This window comes from Phoca vitulina, unplaced genomic scaffold (assembly GCF_004348235.1).
Source record: "Phoca vitulina isolate PV1807 unplaced genomic scaffold, GSC_HSeal_1.0 scaffold41, whole genome shotgun sequence".
Taxonomy (NCBI): domain Eukaryota; kingdom Metazoa; phylum Chordata; class Mammalia; order Carnivora; family Phocidae; genus Phoca; species Phoca vitulina.
This window is the reverse complement of record NW_022589744.1, coordinates 13,371,789-13,399,310: the sequence shown is the minus strand read 5'-3', so window position 1 is coordinate 13,399,310 and position 27,522 is coordinate 13,371,789. Positions and strand designations below refer to the sequence as shown.

At 47.1% G+C, this 27,522-nt stretch overlaps 1 protein-coding gene and 1 non-coding gene across 3 annotated transcripts in view; both read right to left on the bottom strand.

Annotated features, from left to right (window-relative positions):
* TNRC6C (trinucleotide repeat containing adaptor 6C) overlaps positions 1–27,522 on the bottom strand; it is a 99,763-nt gene that overhangs the window by 8,900 nt on the left and 63,341 nt on the right. Inside the window, exons 8-18 of one of the 2 annotated variants that reach the window (XM_032429944.1) lie at positions 26,615–26,672; positions 20,024–20,166; positions 18,325–18,498; positions 16,555–16,701; positions 14,554–14,673; positions 11,292–11,375; positions 10,809–11,040; positions 7,327–7,494; positions 5,975–6,166; positions 5,361–5,504; positions 1,252–1,368 (exon numbers count right to left, since the gene is read on the bottom strand). In XM_032429944.1, coding sequence (XP_032285835.1) covers positions 1,252–1,368; positions 5,361–5,504; positions 5,975–6,166; positions 7,327–7,494; positions 10,809–11,040; positions 11,292–11,375; positions 14,554–14,673; positions 16,555–16,701; positions 18,325–18,498; positions 20,024–20,166; positions 26,615–26,672 — 1,579 coding nt within the window. The remainder of the gene's footprint in view (positions 1–1,251; positions 1,369–5,360; positions 5,505–5,974; positions 6,167–7,326; positions 7,495–10,808; positions 11,041–11,291; positions 11,376–14,553; positions 14,674–16,554; positions 16,702–18,324; positions 18,499–20,023; positions 20,167–26,614; positions 26,673–27,522) is intronic. The other variant, XM_032429945.1, reaches the window with a different exon arrangement.
* On the bottom strand, positions 21,733–21,878 carry LOC116648172. Its single transcript, XR_004302457.1, has one exon. It is a non-coding gene; the product is annotated as a U4 spliceosomal RNA (small nuclear RNA).

Genomic DNA, 27,522 nt, shown 5'->3' with positions numbered 1-27,522 from the left:
AACTGCTAACAACTCCGAACCCCAGCTTCTCGTGTGCCCAGGGCTCGGTTGGGAGGTGCACACACCTGGACGTCTGCCAGGCCTGCCTCACCAGTCCAGCACGACCAGGACAGGAAGTGCTGGAGGCAAAGTGGTGGCTGTCACGGTGTCCCTGGGTAGCACACAGCGACCAGATCCTATGCGGAGCTCCCCTCCACCCCTAGCCACCAAGATTTCAAACAAACAAACAAACGCTAATCTTAGCAAAGGTGTCATTGATCGGAAAAGCAAAAATGCTATAAAAACTGCCAGAGATACAGGGAAAATGATTTGATTCTGCCCCTTCTCTTTAGCTAAATGACCATGAAGGTAGTAAAGGTCTATATACATCTCCTCTGTAAACATCAGGAAGAATAAACATTAGAAGGAGTGAAATAATCCAGATGCTCTGTTTTCAATAAGATGCTAAACTATATGTTGAATCACTATATTTATACCTGAAACTGCATGTTAACAACACTGGGGTTAAAATAAAATAAAATAATAAATTGACTACAGAGTGGGGGAAAAAAAAGGATGCTAAAATATATCAAAACGACTTTCTTCCCTAGGTACTGGTATTAAAGGAATTCCTACGGCATCTTTACACCAGAAGGTCTGGATGACAAGGTTTGAAGGAATACAGAAATATACTTGAAGAAGTCTTTAAACAATAAACATTCCTTCTTTAAGATTTCTGTCTACTTACAAACCTGACACATGTCTTGTTAGTGTCTGGGCCTGCATCTCTTTATATCCTTAAAGTCTTAAAATTTTCAGGTTCAGATTCCCCTGAAGTTTTTATGACACACAATTCTCAATTCTTCTCTAAGCCTAAACGAAATGTCTCACTTCAAAAACTTCTAACAGTCTAGGGTAACAGAGAAATAACCCAGGCGGGAAGCAGCCACACTTTGTGGGACCTACTCTTGTCTCCCCCATCGACTTCCCAGCAGGGGCTGCCTGCACGGTCTGAAGGCCCGTGTCCCCCTCACGCCCCCTCACGCTGTGGCCACGGGGGAGGGGAGGGGAGCAGGTCCGTGTGGGCAGCAGGTGCGCCCCATCCTACAGCCACGCGCCCTTCGCGACAGCCCCGCAGAGGCCATGGTCCCATTCCCGCGGCACTCGGCAGGGGCGCGAGGTGCCCAGGCCCCCTCTCCGTCACACCACGCGGCCCCCCACCCCCCCGCCTGCGGGGTGAGCGCGTGGACGTCAGGAGAAGCCAGTGCGTACCTGCAATGCTGGGCGCGGGCGCGATGCTGCTGAAGGAGCGAGCGTAGCCGGAGGCACTGAGCGGCCAGGCACTCGAGGAAGGCAGCGCGGCACTCTGAGATGTCGGGGGGGAGGACCCTGCAGAGGCAGACACGGCGCTGGGACAGTGCCACCCGCCAAGAGGAAGGCTCCGCTGAAGGGGCCGGGGCTGGCTGGAGGCGGGGAGGGGCTGCCCATACAGGCGTGACGTGGCCAGGGCCATGACCAGCGTGGGCAGCCGCCCGGATCCCAGGGCCCAGGAGGCAGCGGCAGCCTCTCGGAGGCAGGGCCTCCAGGCACGAGGGAAGAGGATCAGCGGCAGAATGCCGAGAACGCCAGCCAGAGTGTGAACCGACCGCACGGCCTCCCTCCCACGTAGGCTAAAACTCACAGTACAGGGCACTCTCCATCTTTTCACACCTCAAACAATATCCACAAAGTTAAAAAGCAAGCTTTTTGTTGTACATTTTACCGTAGAAAGACCAGCACTTCGTTCTGACTCAAAACGTCTCAGGATGTCCACTAGCTCCTGTCCGAGCCTCTCCCTGTGACACGGGCATGAGGCAGCGTCCCATGTGGGGAGCTGGAGGGCTGTACCCTCAACTGCAGTCCCCTCCAGTGAAAACACCTGCTCATGCACCTGGCGGGGGGGTGGTCGCCCCTGTGCAGCTCCCTGCTGTCCGGCGGCTCCGTGCCGCCCTCCCCCAGGCTTCTCTGAGGAGAGCAGGAAGCCGGGGAACGAGGAGGGGGAAGCAGTGCTGGCAGTTCAGCTTAGAGCCAGACAGAATCAGAGCTCCTCCGATTCGGAAAGTTACTCCACTGGTGTGTGGAAGCTGGTGGGGCGGGAACATGAGATGTGACAGTCTGCTTGTCATATTTACTTCCACAAACAGAATCTCACAAGACATGGAAGCCAGATGCAGGGCCCCACCGGACAACCTCAGGGGTACCCTTCACAGAGACTACCAGGCAATGGGGCACCTCTCAGACTTGTGCAGTGTGCAACCTGCACAGCTGTCTACAACTGGCCTACTGTGATTGACCTCCTTAGAATGAGGGCACGAGAACTCATGAACATTACAAGTGATTTGTAATCTGCAAGTCCACAATCTAAAAAAAAAAACCAGTCCTACTGATATCCTAAGCTTATGTCCCAAACTCTCCTCTTTCATTTACCAACAAAATGTCATCAACCCAAGATCCCAAGATTACAGACTATTTAACCCTCTTTGGTATTTCTTTTATAATTTAACAATAGAGTGCTTAGATTTTAACAGTGTTCTACTTTTGAAATTTTTATTTTTAATAGTGGAATTTGTCCCATGAAATTATAGCTTATTTTCCTTTCTGGATGAAATGTTAGTATCAATATGCTATGAAATGCCATGACTGTACCTCACCATCCTAGTTACTGTTCATTCTGTCCGGATTAAAGCTATACCAACTGAGGGTTGCTGGAGTGGTGGGGGGTGGGAGGGATGGGGTGGCTGGGTAATAGACACTGGGGGGGTATGTGCTATGGTGAGCGCTGTGAATTGTGTAAGACTGTTGAGTCACAGACCTGTACCTCTGAAACAAGTAATACATTATATGTTAAAAAAAAAAAGAAGATAGCAGGAGGGGAAGAATGAAGGGGGGGAAATCGGAGGGGGAGACAAACCATGAGAGACTATGGACTCTGAAAAACAAACTGAGGGTTCTAGAGGGGAGAGGGGTGGGGGGATGGGTTAGCCTGGTGATGGGTATCGGGGAGGGCACGTTCTGCATGGAGCACTGGGTGTTATGCACAAACAATGAATCATGGAACAGTACATCAAAAACTAATGACATAATGTATGGGGATTAACATAATTAAAAAAAAAGAATTTGAAAAAAAAGTGAATTAGTAAACCCTAATGTAAAAAAAAACGCTATACCTACCATCCATATACTGTAAATACGTAAACTTTAATATCAAATCAGAATTTAATGTCAATGGCAGTAAATGAAAAACAAAAATACAAATTAAAAAGCAATACCTAGTATAATTGATACTCGACAGAAAAAATAGAAAATCGCGTTATGAAAATATGTAAAATAAGCCAATACCAAGAGGTTAACAGCTATTCTCCCTGTTTCTAGGGCACGTTTTCTTAATTTTCTTCTCTCTCTACTTTAGGTCAAGCTCTTTAGTCAAGACTAGGATAGCTGGGGGGCACCCGGCTGGCTCATTCGGTGAAGCGTGTAACTCTTGATCTCGGGGTTGTGGATCCAAGCCCCACACTGGGTACAGAAATGACTTAAAAATTAAAAAAAAACTGGGGCGCCTGGCTGGCTCAGCCTGGGGAGCATGTGACTCTCGATCTCCGGGTCATGAGTTTAAGCCCCATGTTGGGTGTGGAGCCTACTTCAAAACAACAACAACAACAACAACAACAACAACAACAACAAAAAGTATAAAAAAAATACGATGGCTTTTGTGGCTCGGTCCCTGAGCAAGGTCAGCCAAAGGGGCTGCCTGGAAGCTCCTGGTGTGTGGGGAGCAGCACGTCACGCTCTGGAGAGAGGCAGTGGGCAAGGTCCCGCCTCTGCAGCTCAGCTGCGCTGGGGCAGGGACATTATCACGTCCCCGGTTCTACAGAAAGAGAAGTTCTCTATGTTCCCCTTCTCCCAAATAACAAACCACGAGGCCACAGGAGCAGAGGAGGAAGGATTCTCCAGGGCGTGCAGGAGGGCCCAGGGGAGCTGCCCAAGACTGGCCCCTGACTGCCCCCAGAAGTCACACGACATCACCCCGGCTGGATGGCTGCTTGCCTCTTTACTCTGGAGCCGGAGGCCCCACTTTCTCATCTGGTCCTGACACCAGGGTCTCTGTCACTTCCAGATGCTCTTCTGCCTGTCTCTGCCTCAGCCACTCTGGACGGGAGGACAGCTGCTGGGCCCTGCCCGCAGAATTCACCTCCTTCTCCGGGCCGCCGTCGTCACGTCACGGCACACTTGTGCAAATGTGGAGGTCACCTGCAATGCTCCAGGGGCCACTTGGAGGCCAGGGGACCACTGGAGGACCCATGGGGCACTGGCGGGAAGCTCTGTGCGACACTGAGCAACCTTGACGCTTTCCGAGGTCTCTCAATACCCGGGTCAGTGCTGCCCTTTCACACCTGCCCACAAACCTCAAAATCCACTGACGGACGGTCCTGCCGGGACACAACCCTCCTGCCACACTCAGGGCGACGAGCACTGAGGGCGGAGTCTGACTTCTGGCTGGTGCCTCACGCTGTCCCCCCTCTTACACAGGCCCCACTTCCTGTCCTCGGTACCACTGTTCTGTCCCTGATGGCATGGCCGCTCCAGGAAGCGGCTGCATCGAAACACGAGGAATGCACAGCATTGAACAGGATGAGCCGTACTTCTGCTGGTTTTCTACCAAACCACAGGAACACCTAGAAGCCCATCACTTTAAAGAACCACTAAAGAACTGCATCTCTCCCCCAGTCTTGCCTTAAGCAGGAAACACGAATGCACATTCTGGGACTACCTGAGTGGCCGTGGCCGCCCTACCACTCCCTCCCTCTACTGGGACATCGGCACAGCCACCATATGGGCGCCGGCCCGTCCAGAGCTGCTCCATCCGCCCCTCTCGGCGTCACGCCTGAGAGCTGCATGGATGCTTCCAACGGCTCAGCCAGCTCCTCACTGCCTCCTCCTGGATCCTCAAGCCTGACGTAGGATGTGCCCAAATCTAGCACCCTGAGCTGTGCCAGGAACGGATTTCAGTTTTTACCAGACTTTGTGGAAGGAAACAGACCGAGATGGAGGAGGAAGGGGTTGATTCACCTGCAGTTTAAATAGATTTTAAGTGGGAACTTTTTCACTGGGAAACTTAATGGTTAATATTGGGATCTTATAACACAGTGATCAGAAATAATGTGTTAATAAATCCAGGAAATCCATTTCCATGTTCACCATCACCACTACCTCCAGATGGTGAGAAGTGCACACAGATGTGTCTCACAGTGTCCTTGCCCCGCGGCCCGCACACCACCCCGGAGCCCCCGAATGCACGCAGGGAGACCTTCCATGTCGAGCAGGTAGCACCCCGTTCTCCTCACCTCCACTCTTGAGGAGGTAGCGGTTGACGTCCTGTATGGTGGTATTGATGGTGGGCCCGGTGGGGACACTTCCAGGAGTGACATCAGGGTCATTCTCAGGGTCTATATTCTGAAGTCCTTTCCATGGAACTCCAGGATGGAATTCTGGAAAATGCCAAACAAAATGGAAAACAAAACATGAATATTACAGTATCTTCACATTCCTTCCTGATAATTTATGGAAATTCTTTTAATCTGCTAGTTAAAACAGGAGACACATCCTAGACTTTCAGTAAATCATCAATCCTCTGGAACAAGCTAGAAGCAGGGATTAGAGCTGCCACATTAAGAGAGTGTTCAGGCGGTGTGGAGTCTAGAAGCAGTCTGGCCAGATGCAATACAGCGTCCCCTCTCCTTCCACTCCTCTCACTGAACTAAGGGACCACAGGGAAGCGCTGGCTGCTCACCACTTCCCAAATTCGTGTGACAAACGGATTTCCAGTGGAAAAGCCAAAGCTATGGCGTTCATGCTTCCAGGACTCTCAGCCCAGACCCTGGCTTCTTGGAGCGGAACGTCTGTCCTCAGGCTTGGGCGGCTCTGACTGCCGCTGCCCGGGAGTGCCGCCCGCTCTCACCTGGGGGCCAGTTGATGCTGGAGCCGTTGGAGATCTTGTCACTGTCAGACTTGGCACGTGACCAGCTGTGGGGAACCGCAACAGGAGGACTGGCTGGGGACTCGCTGTTCTGGATTAGATCGTACCGGCCGTAGGAGTCGTCGATGGAGGACTTAGCTGGAGGCCCAATGCTTAGACCTCCAGGGATAGCACCTGGGGGGGCAGCGGGAGACAAAGAGCTGAGTGAACAGGGGAGCCCCTGAGCCCTCACTGCTAGGCACCGGGCCCTGCCCCTTTCAGAGGTACATGAACCATCAGACTTGGTTTGTCCTGCACTCTCTAAGGATAAGTGATTATTTTGGTTAGCCTAAAATTTGTCTGTGGAAGACCAAAATTCTTTTTATTCTTTAAAGATTTTACTTTTAAGTGATCTCTACCCCAACATGGCGCTCAAACACACAACCGTGAGACCCAGAGTTGCACGCTCAACCGACTGAGCCAGCAAGGCACCCCAAAACCAAAATTCCTTAAGAACCATTTTAGTTTGTCGAGTTGGAAATCTTGATAAAACACAAACCCATATCACTGAAAGCGGGCCTGTGCCTTTCTGGGACCAGCTTATGTGCCTTTCTGGGACCAGCTTATGAGTCTCTGTGCTTAGCAATGGACTCTGTAGTTGCGTGCGTCCTGCCCTCCCTCTGGACGGACATACTGGGCATGTGAACGCAGGGCCCTTATCTTCTGGACTGGACCACCCGGCCAGGGGTGGCCGCGCTCTCTTGCCAAGGAAAGTGCCCAGGCAGCCTGTGATGATTCTGTTGTAGAATTAACCGTTAGGAAAAACTGTGTTTTTCCTTTTAGAATATTTACATCAAGAGAGAATCATACACCTATTACATTTTCTCTGCCATTTATGCTATCAGGAAACTGGGAGCTAAAGTTAATGCTTACTAGTGAGGTCGCTGCCTCTGGTTATTAGCACTTTTGCTTCTTCCTTTTTTCAAAGCATCTGATTTTCTATTGTGTTTTATCATTTTATTGAAAAAAATTTCTTCTCAGTAAACGAATTTTTTTGTTGAAGAATACAGATACAAATAAAAAATATGCAGCTATGACCAATATTCTTTGCTACTCTGGGGCGTTTTCAACTCCTTCTGGGTTTGTAGCAAAGATCTGGAGGCTGGGGTTTCAGGAAGTTTGACCGTGCACTAGCTGGGATCTTACACATTCTGTGATGGAACGGAAGATTCCATTCTAGTGGAATTCTCAGACAAGAGATGCAGTGTGAGTAATAAAAGGAGCATGCTCTACAACCGGACAGTCAGCGAGTGGAACAGCAGCGACTGGACCACAGGCACCCGGCTTGGACGTACCATGCTTGCTGGGGTTCTGATCGAGGGGAGCAGCAGCACCGGGTAAGTTGTCCATCGGGTTGGGGTGTGTCCACTGAGGGAGGCGTGACTGGGACTGAGACGGGTCCTTCACCGACAAACCACCAGTCATGTCCATGCTGTTGACATTCATGTTTGGGTTCAGTCCGGCTAAAAATAAAAATGCTATTAGGATATGCCTGCTCTTCTTCTAAATTTTATTACATCCTAAAGCTCTCCTGGAGAATCAATCCAAGTCTTAACTCATGGCCACACACTTAACTCTAACTTCTAATGCTGGTAGAAAGAAAAGCTTTTTGTCTTTTTAACGACACATATTTCCAGGAATATTATTCCCAAATTAAGCTGAAATGGTAATGAATATTCTCTGGTTAAGTAAGACCAATGACTCTCTTCATTTCACTTGTTTCAGAGCTAAACACGGTCCCGGTGCTCCTCAGAACCTACAGAAAGACAGGGCAAGTCCAGACAATGAGGAAAATCTTTTCTGATCTTAGGATATCTTAGGGAAACTCAGCAGATCAGGACAACTCCTTCAGAGTTCTAGACAGTGTTCTAAAGCCAGAACAGGCTGGTAGGGATAATTCCATTCCACCTTTAGTGAACTTACTTTACGAAAGTCTGCTCTTCAGGAGTTTATAAATATCAGACTCCTTTTAAGGACTTGACCTATTGGAGGGCGTGGCAGGGCTGCCATCTGCCCCCGGCTGGAACGGCGTGCCAATCCTGGGTTTTCTTTCTTACGGCTAAAAGCACATGCTGCTGTTATCTGGCAACACCATGTCAGGTTACTAAAGAGGGGCGAGGAGGACGATATAGAGTCCCTGATGGGGACTGAATGCTCGGTGATGGAGAATAACCCCAGGATTCACAGACCATACATCCTGGTACGTCAGTCAAAGTGCATCTCTACTTGTAAGCAAGGTATTGAACAGGTTTGTTCTTGGCTTTAAATCCGTGTCTGCAAACTCAAATGCCTACATGGGCCAAGCGGCTGTGAAGTGGGCCCAGTGGGGATGGTGGTGAACCTGACGGTGCTTGTCCCGCCCGGAGTGCCAGCTGCTGGTGCCAGCCTGTGACAGCCACAGGGAAGGCAGACCCCACGGAGCCATTTTAAGAGAAGCAAGAAGTTACTTTTATTTAAAAATTTCCAATTTGTAAATGTTGGTAATTAACACACACACACACACACACACACACACACACACACACACTTTGCAGATGAAACACACCACCTGGGCAGGTCAGATGCCGCCAGCGGCTGTCTGTGTGCGGTTGGCACGGACGGCAACCTTCGCTTCCATTTGCACACATGTAGTTGGGTGAGGGGACAGTGAGGCCGGGCTGCAGCCTGGCCTTCCAAGTGTTGGGCCTGAACCCATCTCCCCAGCTTGCCCGCTCATCTGTGGCCCCCCGCCACAAGTTAGCATGACTGCCCAGGGCACACCCTGTCCTGCCAGGCTCTGGTCACTGAAGTCCTGCTCATCTGAGATCCATGCTTGGCCCCTGCTCTGGGTTTTTCTTTAGCACCATTCATGGTGAACACCAGCTCTCCCTTCTCTGCAGCACTGCCTATGAAGCTGTTTTTCATTATTCTGTGCCTGATCTTCCTGTGCGGACGACAAATTCCAGCAGTTAAGAAACAGCAGAGTAAGGAGACACTGCGTGGGAAGGAAGGTGGACGGAGCTACAACCATTGAAGAAAAATGCCAAGAACCAAGCAGAGAGGCAATTTTATAGGCTAAGTTTCTTATACTGGATCAGCTATTTTTTCTTTTTAAAGATTTTTATTTGTCAGAGAGAGAAAGAGAGAGCACAAGTAGGAGGAGCAGCAGAGGGAGAAGCAGACTCCCCGCTGAGCAAGGTGCCCGACGTGGGGCCGATCCCAGGACCCATGATCATGACCTGAGCTGAAGGCAGATACTTAACTGAGCCACCCAGGCGCCCCTGATTAGCTATTTCTTTTCTTTCTTTTTGTCTTAAGATTTTATTTTTAAGTAATCTTTACACTCAATGTGGGGCTTGAACTCACAACCCCGAGATCAAGAGCCAGCCACGCGTCCCGCTATTTATTTTCAATAAGTTTGTAAGTTTAATGTGAATATTATAAAATATTATCAAAATTATTTTTCATCTAATTTTGAAGAGCCACTGTACTAATTTTTTCATTTGTATTAAGAAAAAAATCTTTAAGAATAAAGATTAGTGTACTTTACTCTCCAAAAATAGGTTGAGAGGCCAGATGGACATTAGCAAGCTGAAGCGGAAGCTTTTCCGGGTAACAGACAACGGAACCGGTTTCTGAAAGGACTCCTCAACAAGATGGGCTTGTGTCTGGCTCACGTCTCACAAAGGGCTTGCTGCATGCAGCACTGTCCTGAGAACTTCACGTATTATCTCACTTAATCTTTAAAGGACCCCCATGAAGTAGTAGCCCCACTTTAAATGGGGAATTGAGGCAGAGACAGTCGGGCAAGTCATGCAAGGAAGTGCTGAGCCAGCCCTGGTGGAGCTGGGACTCAGTGTGGTGGGTCACCTCTCCAGCCAGGCATCGGCCACCAGACTGCCCTCCTCCGTGCACACAAAGGGCTTGTGAGCGTGGGGCAATGAGAAAGGGATGGGATGATCACAGTTAGCATTCATCAGGTTCATATTAAGGACATACCACAAGGATTGCATGTCAAGGAGAACATGCTCGTACGATTAGGATTTACAGCTCTTTTCAGGGCAGTATTAAGGAAAGGGACACCATCAGCCAGTAGCAAACTCACTATCACGCATCTGACCTTTGCTCCTGATACGTATTTCCTGGGTTACTGGTTCCCTTTGTCCTGGAGCTTCATACTAACAGCCACCTAGCAGACAAGCCTGAGAGCGGTCACCAGGTTCTGGATTCTTACATCAAACTGTTTCACGTATAATCCATTTACTGACATATACCTCCCTGGGACATTTCCTCGATCCTGCCTGCAGTTATGTAACCCGTGCCCCTCCTGGCTGGTTTATAGGACCTGGAGGGTGGCACCGTATCTTCTGCCGACCTGCGGATTTCATGTGCTGAGCATGCTTCCTACAGGTTAGGGGTCAACACATGCATGTTGATTTGGCGGATTATACAAACTGTCTTCTACACTACAAGGCTTGTATGGACAACCACTGCTTTCCAAAAAGTACCTGATTTTTAAAAATCTAAACACATTTACTAGTAAAACCATTATAAACTCATCCCTGCAGTTAGGTGGGGGATGGTGGCTGCTAAAGAGCAGGAAACCAGGAACAGAACAAACTGATTTGACAACAGAAATGAGGGAATTCTGGGGCTCTCGCTGGTGCTCCTTTAAAAGACTTTATACTAGAAGGTATTTATGGCCATAGCAGAATTTCGCTCTGCAGAAGACGGCCAGTGGTGCTCCCTTACCAGGAAGCCCTGGGAGAGAGCGCCGGCCCGCACTGCGGGGACTCACCTAGAGGGTAAGGAGCAAAGGTGCTGGGTGAAGACTGTGGCTCTTTGGTCTGCAGGTCGGGCAGGCCGGGGGCCTGGGGGTGGGGGGGGAAGCTGTCCATGGCCGATTTGCCTGCAGAGGGGTGCAGAGACAGGTGCGGCGGGGGCGGCGGCGGCTTCACGAGCAGGGCCTGGGCCAGCTGGCGCTGGTGCTGCTGGATCTGCTGCTGCAGGTTAGTGATTGTGCGCGCAACCTGGCGGCAGAGAGGCGAGTTGGGAAAGGTCTGAGAGGGGCGCACATCACTTGTCTCCAGACCCAGGGCATTTAGTCTCCGCTGGCTGGACCCACCTGCTCCCAAACCAAGGTGACCCCGAGACTGCTAAAAGGGGGGGGGGGGGTTAGCGAGAGAAAAGTCAATGACAACGTAACAGTTTGCCCTCTGGCAACTGCAGATCAGGCAGGACGGGCGCTGGCGAGTCCAGCTACCCCCCAGGCGGTACCTACTTGCTGCTCCTGCTGTCTCATGGGTCCGGAAACATTACGCTGAGCCTGCAGCATCTGCTGCTGGAGCTGTAAACGCTGGTACGCCTGTGGACGGGAACAGGGAGATGCTGTAAGAGGGCCGCCAGCACAGGCCTCCGCTTTTGTGTATTAGAGAGAGAGAGAGAGAGAGAGAGAGAGAGAGAGAGAGAACAGCCAAGATTCTTGGTCCCCTTACCATACTATGGTTTAAGCATACTGTGAGGTAGAAGCATTTTTAAAAGGAGAAATGTCTTTCCCAAACCCTTCTAGCACATAGATTTTTTTTTTTTAAGATTTTATTTATTTATCTGACAGAGAGAGACACAGCGAGAGAGGGAACACAAGCAGGGGGAGAGGCAGAGGGAGAAGCAGGCTTCCCGCGGAGCAGGGAGCCCGATGCGGGGCTCGATCCCAGGACCCTGGGATCATGACCTGAGCCGAAGGCAGACGCTTAACGACTGAGCCACCCAGGTGCCCCTAGCATGTAGATTTTTAAAAACTAATTCAGTCAGTACCCTTTAGTGTAGGTAATGAGATTTGTCAGCAAATATTTTTCAGTTAACAAAGAGATCAAAATTCTTCTCCTCAAATCTTACAAACTAAAAGTAAAAGAAATGATGGGAAAACGAAAAACTACTGATTCTTACAGTGATACAGATGAAAGTCATCCAGAGTGGCTCAGACCCTAGCAGAACAGCAGTGAGTGGCCGCCCCAGATAATCAGAACAACACAGACTCAAGGCCTGTGAGTGCCAGGGGCCGCATGCTCATGTCCCCCCACAGGCTGCCTGAAACCGGCCCGTGGCACTCCTGTTACAGGCCCGCCTGCCAAGCTGCCTGACCGTGAGCACCTGCCACACAGCCATGCGGAGCTTCCATCATTTGATTGCTTCAAAACGCTGGCTGCCAATCATACATTTTTTTCTTATAACATGGATTTTTGAGGACATGTTTAGCAAGAGGATTTATTAAAACAAGATCCATATAAAGGTAGAGACTATACTATTAGAAATGCCTCATTAATCTGTAAATTATAGAGCAATAAAATACTCCACTTAAGTGAATCCTTAAAGGCCCTAAAACAACCTCAGGATGCACCAAAACTTTATTTTACGAATTTTTGGAAAAAAAAAAAATTAAAAACAGTATGAATTGTTTGTAAAACAGAACACATTAAACATAATTCAAGATTTTCTTGCTTTTTCCACCATCTTTTTCTTTTTTTTTTTTAAAGATTTTATTTATTTATTTGAGAGAGAGAGAGAATGAGAGAGAGCACATGAGAGGGGAGAGGTCAGAGGGAGAAGCAGACTCCCTGCCGAGCAGGGAGCCTGATGCGGGACTCGATCCAGGGACTCCAGGATCATGACCTGAGCCGAAGGCAGTCGCTTAACCAACTGAGCCACCCAGGCGCCCTCCACCATCTTTTTCCATGCCGCCATCATGGGTCACATGAATGTCCTGGTAGAGGCTCTCAAGAGCACTAACAATGCTGCAAAGAGAGGCGAAGGCCAGACTCTTACTAGGCCATGCTCCAATATCATTGTCGGGTTTCTAGTAGTAAGTAAGGCCTGTGGCTCTACTTACTACTGGAATACTGGCCCCTTGGACTGGTTAGACTGAGTCTAATGGGCAGTAAGGGTTATAGGACTGACAGGACCTGGGGCTCTCTTATTAAGAAAAGCTTTGGCATCAATGCTTTTGTCTATCAGCTGGGAAAATCGTTGTCAACCTCACGGGCAGGTTAAACAAGTGTGGAGAGATCAGCCCCAGTTCTGATGTATAACTCAAAGATCTAGAAAAATGGCGGAATAATCTGCTCCTGTCCTGCCAGTTTGGTTTCATTGTACTGACAAGCTCAGCTGGCATTATGGACCATGAAGAAGCAAGATGAAAATGCACAGGAGGGAAAATCCTGGGCTTCTTTCTCTAGAGATGTAATATATATGTGTAAATAAAATGCCTCAATGGAAAAAAAAGAGATTTTCTTGATGTCTTTCACATTATAGGGGTCAATAAAAATTACCATATAAATAAGAGATTTTAGAACATCAGTATGATAACTAGCTATCTCTCATGTCAGAATACAGCCATGTCTTCAGTGTTACCAAGAAGCAGAAAGCTACTTTCCTCTATAAAAATACCTTTACATAATATGCTTTTTAAATGTGTGCCTGACTTTTATGGTTGTTTCCTTCTCCATTTTTGAGGTTAGGGGTCTCTCCCTGTTGCTGCTGGTAGTAAAAGCAATAGTCCTGTGCACTCGAACCACCCACCCACCGCGCTTTCAGGTCCTGGGAAGCCTTCCTACCACGCTGCAAGGTGCCCCCCATCTCCAATTTTATGGACAAAGAAACAGCCTCTGAGAGCCTAACATAGTCGTGACGCCACTTCCTGAGCTCTGTGTTCTCCCTGAAACTACGATTTTCTCTGGGCACTTTCTTCCTCCCATCCCACACTGCTACTTACTTGAAAACTGGACCCTTAGACTGGTTAGATGTGAGGACTGACAGGGCCCAGGGCTCTCCTATAAGGAAAGCTTTGGCATCAGTGCTTTTGTCTACCAGAGGCCTTTTTACCTTCCTTAAGGATTCCTGGTCATTTTCAAGGAGATGAAGTTACTGGACAAGACTTCGAAATAAAGCAGGTGTCAACATATTAAAGAAAGGTCTTTTAGTGTATATAAATCCAGTATGCATCTAGAGATATAGTGACACGGCATTTTATGGTAAAAGCAGTAAGATTGTTGAAAATTAAAAATTTAAGGTATGTTAAATTGTAAAACTTTCAAGAATTATTAGGCTACATCAGTCTTTCTCAAAAGGGACTGTGAGAGGGCATTAAACCCTAATCTCTACAGCATCTACTGTATGTAATGAAGTAACTTCTCTTTCACGCTTCCAGAACAGTCTTTGTGTGTCCCACCCTTGAAGAACTTAGAGAATCGTCACTCAAAGCAGTTTCTGTGTTCTGTGGCTCTGACGGGAAACTCTGGATGAGAAAGGCTAGCTGAGACCCTGAGCCGAAGGACACGCCTCCTGGTAAGGTCTGGGACACTCTGTGAAGGGGCCAGAGAATTGACACTCTTAAGTGAAAAACTTCCTGATTTTTTCAACAGTCTGACATGAAGAAAGTGAGGCATTAACTAACTACTTTTATTAGTGGCTAGGTTGCTGGCATAGCTTCATGAATGTCAGTGCGCACTCTTCCTTAGTTCTAGAAGCTGAATGATCTGTCCACTTACCAGCTGCAGCTGATAGAGCTGGTTCAACATCGTCATATGCTGAGGATTGATTGGCGAGGTCAATAGTGCAGGGTTGAGACCAATGTTTTTTGCTGCAAACTGCAAAAGCTGTGCTTGAACCTGTTGAACACAACACAGAGTGTCAGGCACTGTGTCCCTGTCGAAATGGCCACCTGTCCAGGCAGTGTTTCAAGGTGCAGAACTGATGAATTAATGACAGTTATGCTTGTCTCAAGAATGAACTTCAAAAGCCATTAAAAAACTCATGGGCTTTTTGCCATTAGTAGTTAACATGCTTCTGTAGAAAATAAGGAAGGAAGGAGAGAAAGAGCCTTCTACCTCCAAATATTTTAGACACGAATTAAGATGCTAGGGCTCTGGGTAACTCCTATCGAAAACTGATCTCACATTCTGTCACAGTGAAAATAAATGGGCATAATTTAAGGACGGGAGATAGTGAATGTGGGGTCTCAGGGAAGAAGTCGCTCCTGCTGGCAGGCACCACGCCACCCCCAGGAGGGTCTCTGCCCAGGATGGGCTCGGTTAGTGGTCTACGCCCTCTGCCGGCCCTGCCCTGGACCATCAATCCACATTCTCGTTCAGGGGGATCTCTTCAACTGGAATTCACTGCACTGAAACAATCTGGGGCCTGGCACTGGAGATTTCAATGTTTTCCACCATGGGTTATGCATGTTTATCACAACATTTATGCAAGATGATTTTAGGTAGAACGTGGATGGGCTTCTTTCACTTTAATAGTTGTCTAATGTGTATCAGAAAAATGTGATTTTTTTTCTACTTATGACAGGTATGTAAAGTTTGCTTTAAGAACACATTTATTTAAGCAGGCAAGTCATTTAAAGAAAACACGCTGTGTGACAGTACAGGTAACGTGGGGCACAAGGGTAGCACGTGCTCTGCTGAGTGTGGGAAGCCTGCTGCCAGTCACCCAGGCCCAGCTCTCCTTCTGCCCCTCAGGCTGGGGTGGCTGTGTCCCCAGGCTCGGGCAGTGGGACACAGTGGATGTGTTCTGTGCAGCTCCCAGCGATCGGGAAGGGCTGTGGCAGGGGCGCCCCACAGCCCTGAGCCGCTGCCTCGTGCATGGCCACCCAGAGAAGCGAATGCCTGTCTTGTCTAAGCCTCTGCACTCTGGGGTGTCTGGTATCGCGGCCCACCCTGTATCCTGATGAATGAATTTAACTATTGTTTCACCTACATTTCAGCCATCTCAACTCAGTGCACAAATCTGGGTTCAACCAATTGTGGAGGGTTACCTACTTCCAACTAATTCTATAGCTTATCATTAGTAATCTATTACTGAATATTTTTAAAAGGGATGAGGACTGAAACACTGTAAGGAAAAACTCAGTCCAAAGTGTAAAATTATGGAATGTTCTAAAAGTAAACATAATTAACATGAAAAAATCCATATGCTTTAGAGCTATGCAAAACAAGATATCCTTTTCCTTTTCTGTTTGACACTTTTTTTTTTTTAAAGAATCTCTATGGGCAAAAATGGTCTAATACTAAGTAATAAACTTAACTAAGGAGCCAGTAATATATTAATATATAATATGATCTATGATCACATGCAGGTGGCCACCAAAGCATTCTTCAGGCCCTGAGTGCTCCTACGTGCCCCCTTACGGGTTAAGCAATGTTTCAGCTTGTCATTTTCCTCTCCCACCTAGGACAATTCATCGGGTTCATCTGAATAATTCTGTTAAGACCCGGACAAGAACCGCATTACAGTGCGTGTGAGGTGGATCTTTTCACCCAGCGGCATGGCTCCCAACCGGTGGACGCCTAGCCGGGCCACGGATGGTGGGGGCGCCCCCAGGGGCCGTTCTGAAAACGCCTCCCGCAGCCGGGGGACCGGTGGACGGGCGGACAGGAAGGCCGCGCTCGGGGGTGGGTGAATGAACTGGCTCTCACTTTCAAACAGTGACGTCGAGCGGCACAGACACACACAACGCCCATCCGAGTCGCCGCGGGTCCCACCTGAGGGGATAGAAACGGAGGCACTTGAGCACGGAGGCTGGGCTGGGAGGAGCTCAGAGGCTGCACGGGGGGCTGCGGCGGCGGCTGCATGGTCCTGGCTTGCGCTGCTCCGCTGCTGCCGAACATACCCAGGCTGCCACTCGGCATCTGCGGGGAGATGGCACGGGCCGGGTCGCTACGGAGCTCTGGAGGAGGCTCTGCCTTCCTAAATGCGACAGCAAAATCCTCCCTACTTCCTACCGTTGTCGACTTCTACGACTTCTACCGAAGTGAACTCACAGTAGATGCTGCCGGGCAGGCTGGCTGCGGACGACGGGCCGCCAGCCGTGAAGGCTGCCCATGTCTTCACGCGACACTGCCAGTCGGAAAGGGGCCCCAAACGAGGCTACCGCGTCCACAGAAACTACCATAATACAGTGTTCCAAACAACAGCCACGCACGCCATGGGGTTCGGAAGCTTTTCTCACAGGCTATCTGCGGTGGGGTGCGGACTGCTAACCCGGGGCCAGCAACATTTTCAAGTAGGAAACAGGAGTATAATTTCAACCAAAGCGGAAGCTGAATAAATGGATAAATCCAGGCAGTTACCTTTGTGTTAAATAGCATCACTGCATTTTAGGCGTACTTTCTGCTCTGCGGCAGCGGGTGGGCTCGCTCCCAGCACCCCGCCCGCCGGCCTGTTCGCCGTCCGACGGCAGAACCCCGGAAAGCAGGCATTGCACTGAACCACCAGCAGCATCAGCCACGTGAGACCGCGGGCTGAGGCCCCACCCACTGCCACCCTGGGACCACCGGCGCGCACGTGGCTCTGCTGGGCCGCCCCAAACATCACAGCGTCTACTTAAAGAGCTGCTTCAGAGGTGGGTGCGTGTCAGCCTCCCGTGCGAGTGAATCCATGAAAAGGACGTCCTACGGACGGGTCATGTCTTCCAGGGGGACTGGGAGACACAAGGGCCATGGAGCCGCGGTCAACACAAACTCGAAGTCCTCCCTTCTGTGATGCCTGACAGGGGCTCTCACATCCCCTGAGTGTCAGAGAAGGGAAAACACCAACGTGGCTCTCTGGAAACCACAGGGATGTCACCTCTATTTCAGGGAGCAGGGGGAGCACGTGGTGTTTTCTCAAAGACCACGGTATGGAAGGTTTGGACCGCTGGTGCACAGGATGGCATCACCCGGATCCATGAAGGGACCTGGCAGCTGGAGACCACCCTGCAGGACACACCATTTAAACTGGCAGTACTGAGCACTGAGGGCACTGAACTCACGTGTGTGTTCGTTATGTGTAAAAATAAATAAAGTTTGGAAGCATTTCCTACAACATGGCTCAATTTCAAGAACTGGACTCAACTTCCAAACCTGTACATCACCTGAGGGGAAATCCTTCTCCTATTTCAGCTACCTTAACATACTCGACTGTATTTTATTTTATTTTATTATTTATTTATTTATTATTATTATTTATTATTTATTTTTTTAAGATTTTATTTATTTGTGAGAGAGAGAATGAGAGAGAGCATGAGAGGGAGGAGGGTCAGAGGGAGAAGCAGACTCCCTGCTGAGCAGGGAGCCCAATGTGGGACTCGATCCCGGGACTCCAGGATCATGACCTGAGCCGAAGGCAGTCGCTTAACCAAATGAGCCACCCAGGCGCCCTCGACTGTATTTTAAAGTACAGGTATTAGTTAAAAATCAAAGTGTATGTCCCAAACGCATTTGTTAGAGGCAGGTGAAACCGAGACCACACTGGCTCTCTCCCCACAGCCTTACCTGTCTAGAAGAATTCAAGTTTTGCATGCCCAGCCCTGAGGCAATCCCACCCAGGGCCTGATTAGGGAGTGCACTGTTTGAAAGGGGGAGCTTCAGGCTTGGTGAAGGCAAAAACGGTGAAGTCGTGGGCTCTTCCACTAGGCCGCCGTCCTGATTGGAGAAAGAAAGGGTGAGCTGCGTGCAGTGTCCATCCGCAGACAATGCACAAAGCAGTTTCCCAAGGACATATAAAGGGGTATGGATGGATAAAGAATTAAAAGATCAAAAAAGTGTGGGTAACAAGAGAATGGAGAACATGGGCCAAAGGAAGAGGGGAAAAGAAAAAGAGAAAGAGGATTAAGATGCTGTTCTCATAACCATTACTTCACACATACATTAGCTTACAATGTGCTCAGACCCTGCTGACTCCGCCCAGAGCAGGGCTCAGGAGAAGCACAGAAACATTAGCAAGTCTTATTTGGAAAACACTTTACAACCATTTTCAAATAAACAGGCTGCCTTCCTTCAGTACCAGGGCTCTAGGGGTACATTTGGTTGCATTCTGCCGACATTCAGCTGTTTCATATGGTTTAATCCAATAACAGGGTAAATTATAAAGCAGATGGATCTTACTCTTTTACATTATTAAGGTCACATTATGTGTCAGGCCCTTTGCAAATTTATCTCCTCTAACTCCACAACTAGCATGTAGTATTATTCTTCATTTCTTTTTTTTGTATTATTCTACATTTTAAAGACAAGGAAGTAAGTCAGGGTCCCGCACTTAGCAAGTTAAATACAAGATACCAAATTAAACTGGAATTTCACATAAACAACAAATAATATTTTAGACTAAGTGTGCTCCACCTATGACTGGCTGTTTATGTGTACTCCAAGTTCACTAAGGATCTTGGATGCGACGGGAGGCACAGCAGGGGGGAGGGCAGACCTGACCCTCCCCCCAGGCCCTACCCAGCCACAGCTTTCTGGAGGGGAGTGTGTGGCCGAGGATCCTGTTCATTTGTGGGCAGAGATGAAGTGTTATCTCTCTCTCCTGTGAGCCTTTCTGCTTTGTTGTGTTTTGTTTCTAAACCTGTCCTTTCTTGCTTCAATTTTATTTTCAAGGTTCAACATTTTGACTGATTTTCATGGGATGCTGTTCTCCCCCTCCTTTTGAAGGCACACCCATCTGGAGAGGGGACATCACTACATGACTATCCTGAAGGGGCTGAACTGGTGTGTGGACATGTGCAATCGCCCCGGGCTTCCGGCAGACGCCTGCAGGCTCTCTGAAGGGCCGAGCTGGGCCGACTAAGACACGGCTGCCTGCGCCCAACCACTTCTAGTTTCTTTTTCTCAGATTAAACATGTAACACATCATTTCCAATGTCTTATAAAATAAGACAGTAAAACAGAAATTTGATGACCCTTGTTATTGGACAAATTGAAGCAGATAAGCCAGCCAAGTTCACCCACTAAAATGAAAATCAGTTTTCAATTTCGGTACTTTTTAACCCTACCTACATCGTATGAAATATAACAGTAACACTATTTCTTCTGAGTTAAACGTTCACATATATTTTTAAAAAGTGGGTAAAAGTCACTTAAATATTACATGCAGCCTGGCAAGTATTGAATCCAGCTTGCATTAAGGACATAGTTAAAATGAAAAATACCTCTTGTTAAAAATGAACAAACAAAACACCCCCTAAATTCATACCTTGTCGAGAAAGGTGGGGCGGTCCCCGGAAGAGTCTTTGGAGACTGGTGGGCGGCAGCCAAGGGCTTTGGTGACCACTCCATTGTAGTCGGTCACTCCCAGTCCACGCTTGTCCACGTCCACCTTCTTTTCCAGCAGGGCGCCTGGAGCAAACAGAAGCAACACTTTACACCTAACCGCCCAACGAGTGTCAGGAGTGATGAGCACCAGCTGGAGCCTCTCAACCCCATGGAAAACAGGGAGGCCATGGTTTTGCTCCTGCAAGCCCCACAGTCTATGACCAGGCCCTGCTCTCGTCCCTGTTCCTGCTCCGCCCACTCCAATCCACCTGCCACTCTGCCCCTCAGGGGCCTATCCTTCCTCCCCACTGGGATGTACCCCCTCCTTCACACAGCCTTCCCCGGTTGTGTTCCTGCCCTGATCTTCCTGTTTAAAATGGCACCGCTGGGCGCCTGGGTGGCTCAGTCGTTAAGCGTCTGCCTTCGGCTCAGGTCATGATCCCAGGGTCCTGGGATCGAGTCCCACATCGGGCTCCCTGCTCGGCAGGAAGCCTGCTTCTCCCTCTCCCACTCCCCCTGCTTGTGTTCCTGCTCTCGCTATGTCTCTCTCTGTCAAATAAATAAATAAAATCTTTAAAAAAAAAAAAATAAAATAAAATGGCACCGCTGACCCCTCACAGCCCTTGATTTCCATTTCCTGCATCCCCGTGAGCTGCAAGGGCTCTTCCAGATACTGGGGACACAGTATCATGTGAAAACAGGCAAGGTTTTTGTCCTCATGGGTTCGGGCTAGTGACTGGTTTGGCGTGGCTACATTTGATTTTGTGCTATTTTACACTTATAACAAGTTACAACTAACTTCTAGCTCACACGGATTGTCATTTCTGTCCTGGCAGCTCATACCACACATTTCGGCACCTGCACATTAATTACAAAGTTGGTCCTCATCGTTCACGGATTCTGTGCTTGTGAATTCACCGGCTGGGTAAATTTATCGGTAGCCCCAAATCAGTAATCGTGGCACTTTTGAGGTCATCTGTGGACAAGCGCAGGGTGGTGGATCTCTGTGGCTTACTTACTGCTTGTTACAAATCTGTACCCTGAAACACCACCACTCATCTCCCCACCCGCGCTGCCAGGTAACCACCATTTGCTGTCTATGCTTTACAGGTTGAACTTGGATACATGCCACATATAAGTGAGATCATTAAGTACTTGTTTTTGTCTGACTTCACTCACTCAGCATCATGTGCTTAAGGTCTGTCCATGTTGGTGCAGATGGCAGGAGATCCTCCTTTCTCACAGCTAAATAATATTCCACTGTGTACATGAACCACATCCTTTTTATCCATTCATCTGTGGATGGGCGTTTGGGTTGTTTCCATACCTTGGCTATTGTGAATAATGCTGCAATAAACACGGAAGTACAGAGATCCTGTCTAGATCCTGTTTTCATCCTTTGCGTATATACCCAGAACTGGAATTGCTGGATCGTACAGTGAGTCGACTTTACATTTTTTGAGGAACCTTCATATGGTTTCCCATACCAGTCGGACAAATCTACATTCCCCCCGACAGTGCACAAGGGTTCCCTTTTCACCATGTCCTCGCCAGCACCCATGTCCCTTGTCTTCTCGATGAAGAAAGCCATTCTGACAGGGATGAGGTGAGATTTCATTGTGGTTTTGATCTGCATTTCCCTGATGATGAGAGACGCTTAGCACCTTTTTGTGTGTCTGTTGGCCATCTGATCTCTTCGCAGAAATGTCTATTTAGTTATTCTACCCATTTTTAATTAGCAATAATCGTGCCTCGGATAAACCTCATTGGCTACGATACTGCCACTGCGCAAAGCTTCTACCCATTTTTAAAAACCATACTTTTTTTGTTGTTTCAGTTGACTGAGTTCTTTATATATTTTGGATATTAACCCTTTATCCAACATATGGCTTGCAAAATTTTTCTCCCATTCTTTAGGTTTTTTTTATTTTGTTGTTTCTTTTGCTGTGCAGAAACTTTTGAGTTTGACGTAGCCCCATTTGTTAATTTTTCTTTTGTTGTTTGTGCTTTTGACGTCATGCTCCCCAAATTATCGTTAAGACGAATATATATATTTTTAAAAGATTTTATTTATTCATTTGACAGAGAGAGACACAGCAAAAGAGGGAACACAAGCAGGGGGAGTGGGAGAAGGAGAAGCAGGCTTCCCATGATCAGGGGGCCCGATGCGGGGCTCCATCCCAGGACCCTGGGATCATGACCTGAGTCGAAGGCAGACGCTTAATGACTGAGCCACCCAGGCGCCCCTGTTAAGACCAATATTGACAGGCCTCTTCTTTAAGTTTTTTTCTAGGAGTTTTATGGTATCAGATCTTTTGTTTAAATCTTTGATCCATTATGAGCTAATTTTTATGAGTGGTGTGAAACAGGGGTCCAATTTCATTGTTCTGCAAGTTTCTCCATTTTTCCCAACCACGTGTCAAAACACTCTCCTTTCCCCATTGAGTGTTCTTGGCTCCTTTGTTGAATATTATGTTGACTGTATCTGACGGGGTTTAATTCTGAGCTCTGTTCCATTCCACTGGTTGATGTGTTTGACTGTATCTGACGGGGTTTGATTCTGAGCTCTGTTCCATTCCACTGGTTGACGTGTCTAACTTTTTTTTTTAAAGTAAGCTCTAGGCCCAACATGGGGCTTGAACTCAAGACCCTGAGATCAAGTCACATGTCCACTGACTGAGCCGGCCGGGGGCCCCAGATGTGTCTATTTTTGTTCCAGTACCACACTGCTTTGATTACTGTGGCTCTGTAGTACAGTTTGAAATCCAGAAGTGTGATACTTCCAACTTTGTTCTTTCTCAGGACTGTTTTGGCTATTTGGAGTATTTTATGGTTCCACACACATTTTAGGAATTGTTTCTTCTGTGAATGCCTTCAGTTTTTTGATGGGGACTGCAATTTAACTGATCTTTACAATATTAGATTTTTCAATCCATGAACATGAGATGCCCTTCCATTTGTTTGTATCCTCTTCAATTTCTTTCAGCAAAGTCCTGCAGTTTTCACTGTGCAGATCTCTTACTTCCTTGGTTAAATTTATTCCTAAGTATTTTATTGTTTTTAATGCTATTGTGATTGGGATGGTTTTCTTTCTTTTTCAATGCTTCATCATTACTGTAAAGGAATGCAATTGATTTCTGGATGTTGATTTTGTATTCTGCCACTTCACTGAAATTGTTAATTCTAAGTTTTTTGACTGATTCTTTGGAATTCTCTCTATATAGGATCATATCATCAGCAAAAAACGAGAATTTGACTTTTTCCTTTCCAACATGGATGCCTTTTTTCTTTTTCTTTGTCCTGCCTAATTGCCCTGGCTAGGACTTCTGGTACTATCTTGAATAGGAGTGGACAGAATGGGCATTCTTGCCTTGTTCCTGATTTTAGGGGAAACACTTTTAACTCCTCTCCACTGAGAATAATGTTAGCTGTGGGTTTGTTGTGTATGGCCTTTATTATGTTGAGGGACATTCCTTCTATACCCAGTCTGCTAAGTGTGTTTTTTTGTTTTGTTTTAAATCATGAAAGGATGCTGTATTTTGCCACATGTTTCTTCCATATCTATTGAGATGATCACATGATTTTTATCTTTCATTTTATTGATGTTGATGTGTTACATTTATTGATTTGTGTGAAGTAGCCTCGCATCCTAGGTATAAATCCCACTTGGTCATGGAATATAATCTGACTCATTGAGTGTTGCTGAACTCAATTTGCTAGTATTTTTGTGGAGAATTTTTGCATCTACATTCATCAGGGATATTGGTCAGTAGTTTTCCTGTGGTATCCTCATCTGGTCTTGGTATCAAAGTAATGCTGCCTGGTAGAATGAGTCTGGAAGTGTCCTCTTCTTGATATTTTGGAAGAGTTTGAGAAGAACTGATGTTAATTCTTCTTCAGTATTTGGTAGAATTTCTGCCAGTGAGTCATTTGGTCCTGGAGTTTTCTGTGTTTAGATTTATTGAGTGAATCTCTCTTTTTAAAAAGACTTTATTTATTTATTTATTTATTTATTTATTTATTTTTTTTTTTTTTTTTAAAGATTTTATTTATTTATTCGACAGAGAGAGACACAGCGAGAGAGGGAACACAAGCAGGGGGAGTGGGAGAGGGAGAAGCAGGCTTCCCGCTGAGCAGAGAGCCCGATGCGGGGCTCGATCCCAGGACCCTGGGATCATGACCTGAGCCGAAGGCAGACGCCCAACGACTGAGCCACCCAGGCGCCCCAAAAGACTTTATTTATTTAAGAGAGAGAGAGAGAGCGCACAAGCAGGGGGAGTAGCAGAGGGAGAGGGCGAAGCAGACTCCACACTGAGGAGGGAGCTCAATGCAGGGCTCAATCCCAGGACTCTGGGATCATGACCCGAGCCAAAGGCAGACGCTTAACTGACTGAGCCAGCCAGGTGCCCCAAAAGTAAGGTTAGTTTTATGGCCTATCAGGATCTACCTTGGAGAGGCACTGAGTTCGAGTCCCATATTTGGTGTAGAGATTACTTAAAAATAAAACCTTTAGAAAAAGGAGGAGGGATCTATTCTGAAGAATGTTCCATGTGTGCTTGAAAAACATGTGTATTCTGCAGCTGTTGGATGGAATATCTGTGTGTGTCTTTGTTTTTTTAAGATTTTATTTTATCTTTTTTTTTTTATTTTATTTATTTGTAAGAGACAGCAAGAGACCACGAGAAGGAAGAGCAGCAGGCAGAGGCAGAGGGAGAGTGGAGAAGCAGGCTCCCCGCCCAGCAAGGAGCCCGATGTGGGACTCGATCCCCGGACTCTGGGATCATGACCTGAGCCGAAGGCATATGCCTAACTGACTGAGCCACCCAGGCATCCTCTGTGTATGTCTTTTAAGTCCATTTGCTTTAAAGTGTGGTTCAATTCAATTTTTCCTTGTTGGTTTTCAGTCTGTATGATCTATCCATTGTTGATAGCGGGGTATCTGACGTCCCCTCCAGTTACTGTAATGTCTATTTCTCCCTTATGATCTGTTATTAATTACTTAATGTACTTTGGTGATCAGGTGTTGAGAATGGATGTATTTTTACAACCATTACATCTTCTTGATGTATTGACCCATTTCATCATATAAATACCTTCTTTGACTCTTATTACCCATTCTGGCTTTAAGTTTATTTTGTCTGGTATCGAGCATGGCTATGTTTGTCTTCTTTTTGTTTCTGTTTGCTTGGAATATCATTTTCCATCCTTTCAACATGAGCCTGTGTGTGTCTTAGAGCTGTAATGAGTCTCCGGTAGGCAGCAGAGAGTTGGGACTTGTGGCTTTAATCTATCCAGTCACTCCGTGCCTTCTGATCAGTGAGTTCAGTGCACTGACATTAAGAGAGATTACTGACAGGGCGCCTGGGTGGTGCAGTGGGTTAAGTGTATGACTCTTGATTTTGGCTCAGGTTGTGATCTCGGGCTGTGGGATCGAGCCCCACTTTGGGCTCCACGCTCAGTGTGGAGTCTGCTTGAGATTCCCTCTCTCCATCTCTCTCTGCCCCTCCCGCTCGTGCTCGTTCTCTAAAATAAATAAATCTTAAAAAAAGAGAGAGAGAGATTACTGACATGTAAGGACTTACTGCTGTCCTTTTATCTTTTGCCTTCTGGTTATTCTGTCTCTTCACTGTTTTTCCTTCTGTCCCTGTCTACCTTTGTACATTGGTGGTTTTCCACTTTCTGTCTCCCCTTTTTGTGTTTTGTGTCTCTGTTCTGGATGTTTGCTTCGTGGTTACCATGAGGTCTACATTAAACATCTCAGAGACAGAAAGTCCTTTTCCTGCTGACACCAATTTCTCTTTGTTGGCTTATAAAAGTTCCATCCTTTTGCTCTTCCCCTTTTATATTTTGATGTCACAAATTATCTCTTTTTTGTGCTGAGATTTTGTTACCAAGTTGTAGTAGCCATAGTTATGTTTAATTTTCTTTTCCTTTAACCTTTATGCTGTAGTTGAGTTTAATATACCATTCTAAAACACAGTGATAGTTTTCCAATTCTGACTATTTATCGCCTTTAGTTATTACTACTTTTAAAGCAGCTCCAGAATGAGGGCGGCTTGTTCTTGAGGTAAATCTCCTCTCTCACACAGAGTAAGCGCTCCACCAGCAAGAGACATCTCTGCTGGCCCTGAGCAAGCCCGTTCTGGGGCCGGGCGTGAAGAATGGGCTCAGTCAGTGTCAAATGAAGTCTGGCCTGTGGTCCTCGTGTCTTTCTCAAAGAATGTCACGATGACCTCTCCTCAGAATGGATGGAAAAACTCATCTATTTGTCGAAGTACTAGAAAAAAATGAAAGAAGCAAACATGCCTCCATGTGGGGTTTGGCCGTTTGTCCTGAGACCACCAGTCTCCAGAGACTTGCTGTGTGGTTACTGCACGTCATGTGGTTACTCCTTGCCGAAGCCTGGTCCTGTCTACCCAGTACATATTCCACCATTAACGCAAGACTACAATGAAATGTTTCTGGAAATCCAAACTCCACACACTGGTACCTTTTAAAAAAGTGTGCTTTAAGTGTGCATCATATTACTTACTCATGGCCTGGTCAAGATTCATATTGTTACTCTTCAAGGCCTCTTCAGCTGGCTCTCTCTGTGTAGGAAAATAGTTTTAGTTAGGATTATGCTTTTATAATAACAAAAAAGCTAGTAAAGAGTTCTATCCCTATTAGCTTAGAGAAATTATTATTGTTGACCTAACAATGACCTAATATTACCCTATATTACTAGGCTTTGGAACTGGGAATACTTCTCTTTGTTGTTGAGGCTAGAGACAAAGGTCTTCTAAGTAAAAGGCACTCAGAATAAGAACATGTATTGAATTGACTTTTAGTGAATTTACATTTAACACTTTAAAAACAAAATGTACAGTGCCCGTGGAATCTTGTCATTGATTCTGTACAAGTAGCAACCATTCAGCAAAGATGAAATCTCCACCAGGACAGTTTCGGGAAAGTTACTGTAGGAGTTAGAGCACAGAGCTTCATTCTCTACTTTATGGACTCTGGGCTTTGCTGTCAACTGTTTTTCACTAAGAAACGTAAAAACAAATCAAATCAAAACAAGTAGATTCATTTTCGTAATTATCCCTATGATGGGAACAGATGCATGTCAGCACGTGCAGGCACCACGGTAGAAATGGGGACACCTGGGCAGGCCTCCAGCGTCCCACCTGTCCTCTCACACGGGAAGAGGCTGGGCCACCCCTGGGTCTGTGCCCTGCCCAGTGTCAGAGGGCCTGGGCCTGCTATGAAGTATACAGTTTCTAGACTGGGCCACGCTGCACTCATTCTTTAGGGACATTCACAGTAATCAAAAGATAAATATTCGCTTGAGTAATGATCTGGAAAGAAGACCTTTGAAGGGAAGATGTAACAGACGCAGGTGATACCCACACTATCTGAACCCCTGCATTCGATCTCCGGAACTGAACACATCATGAC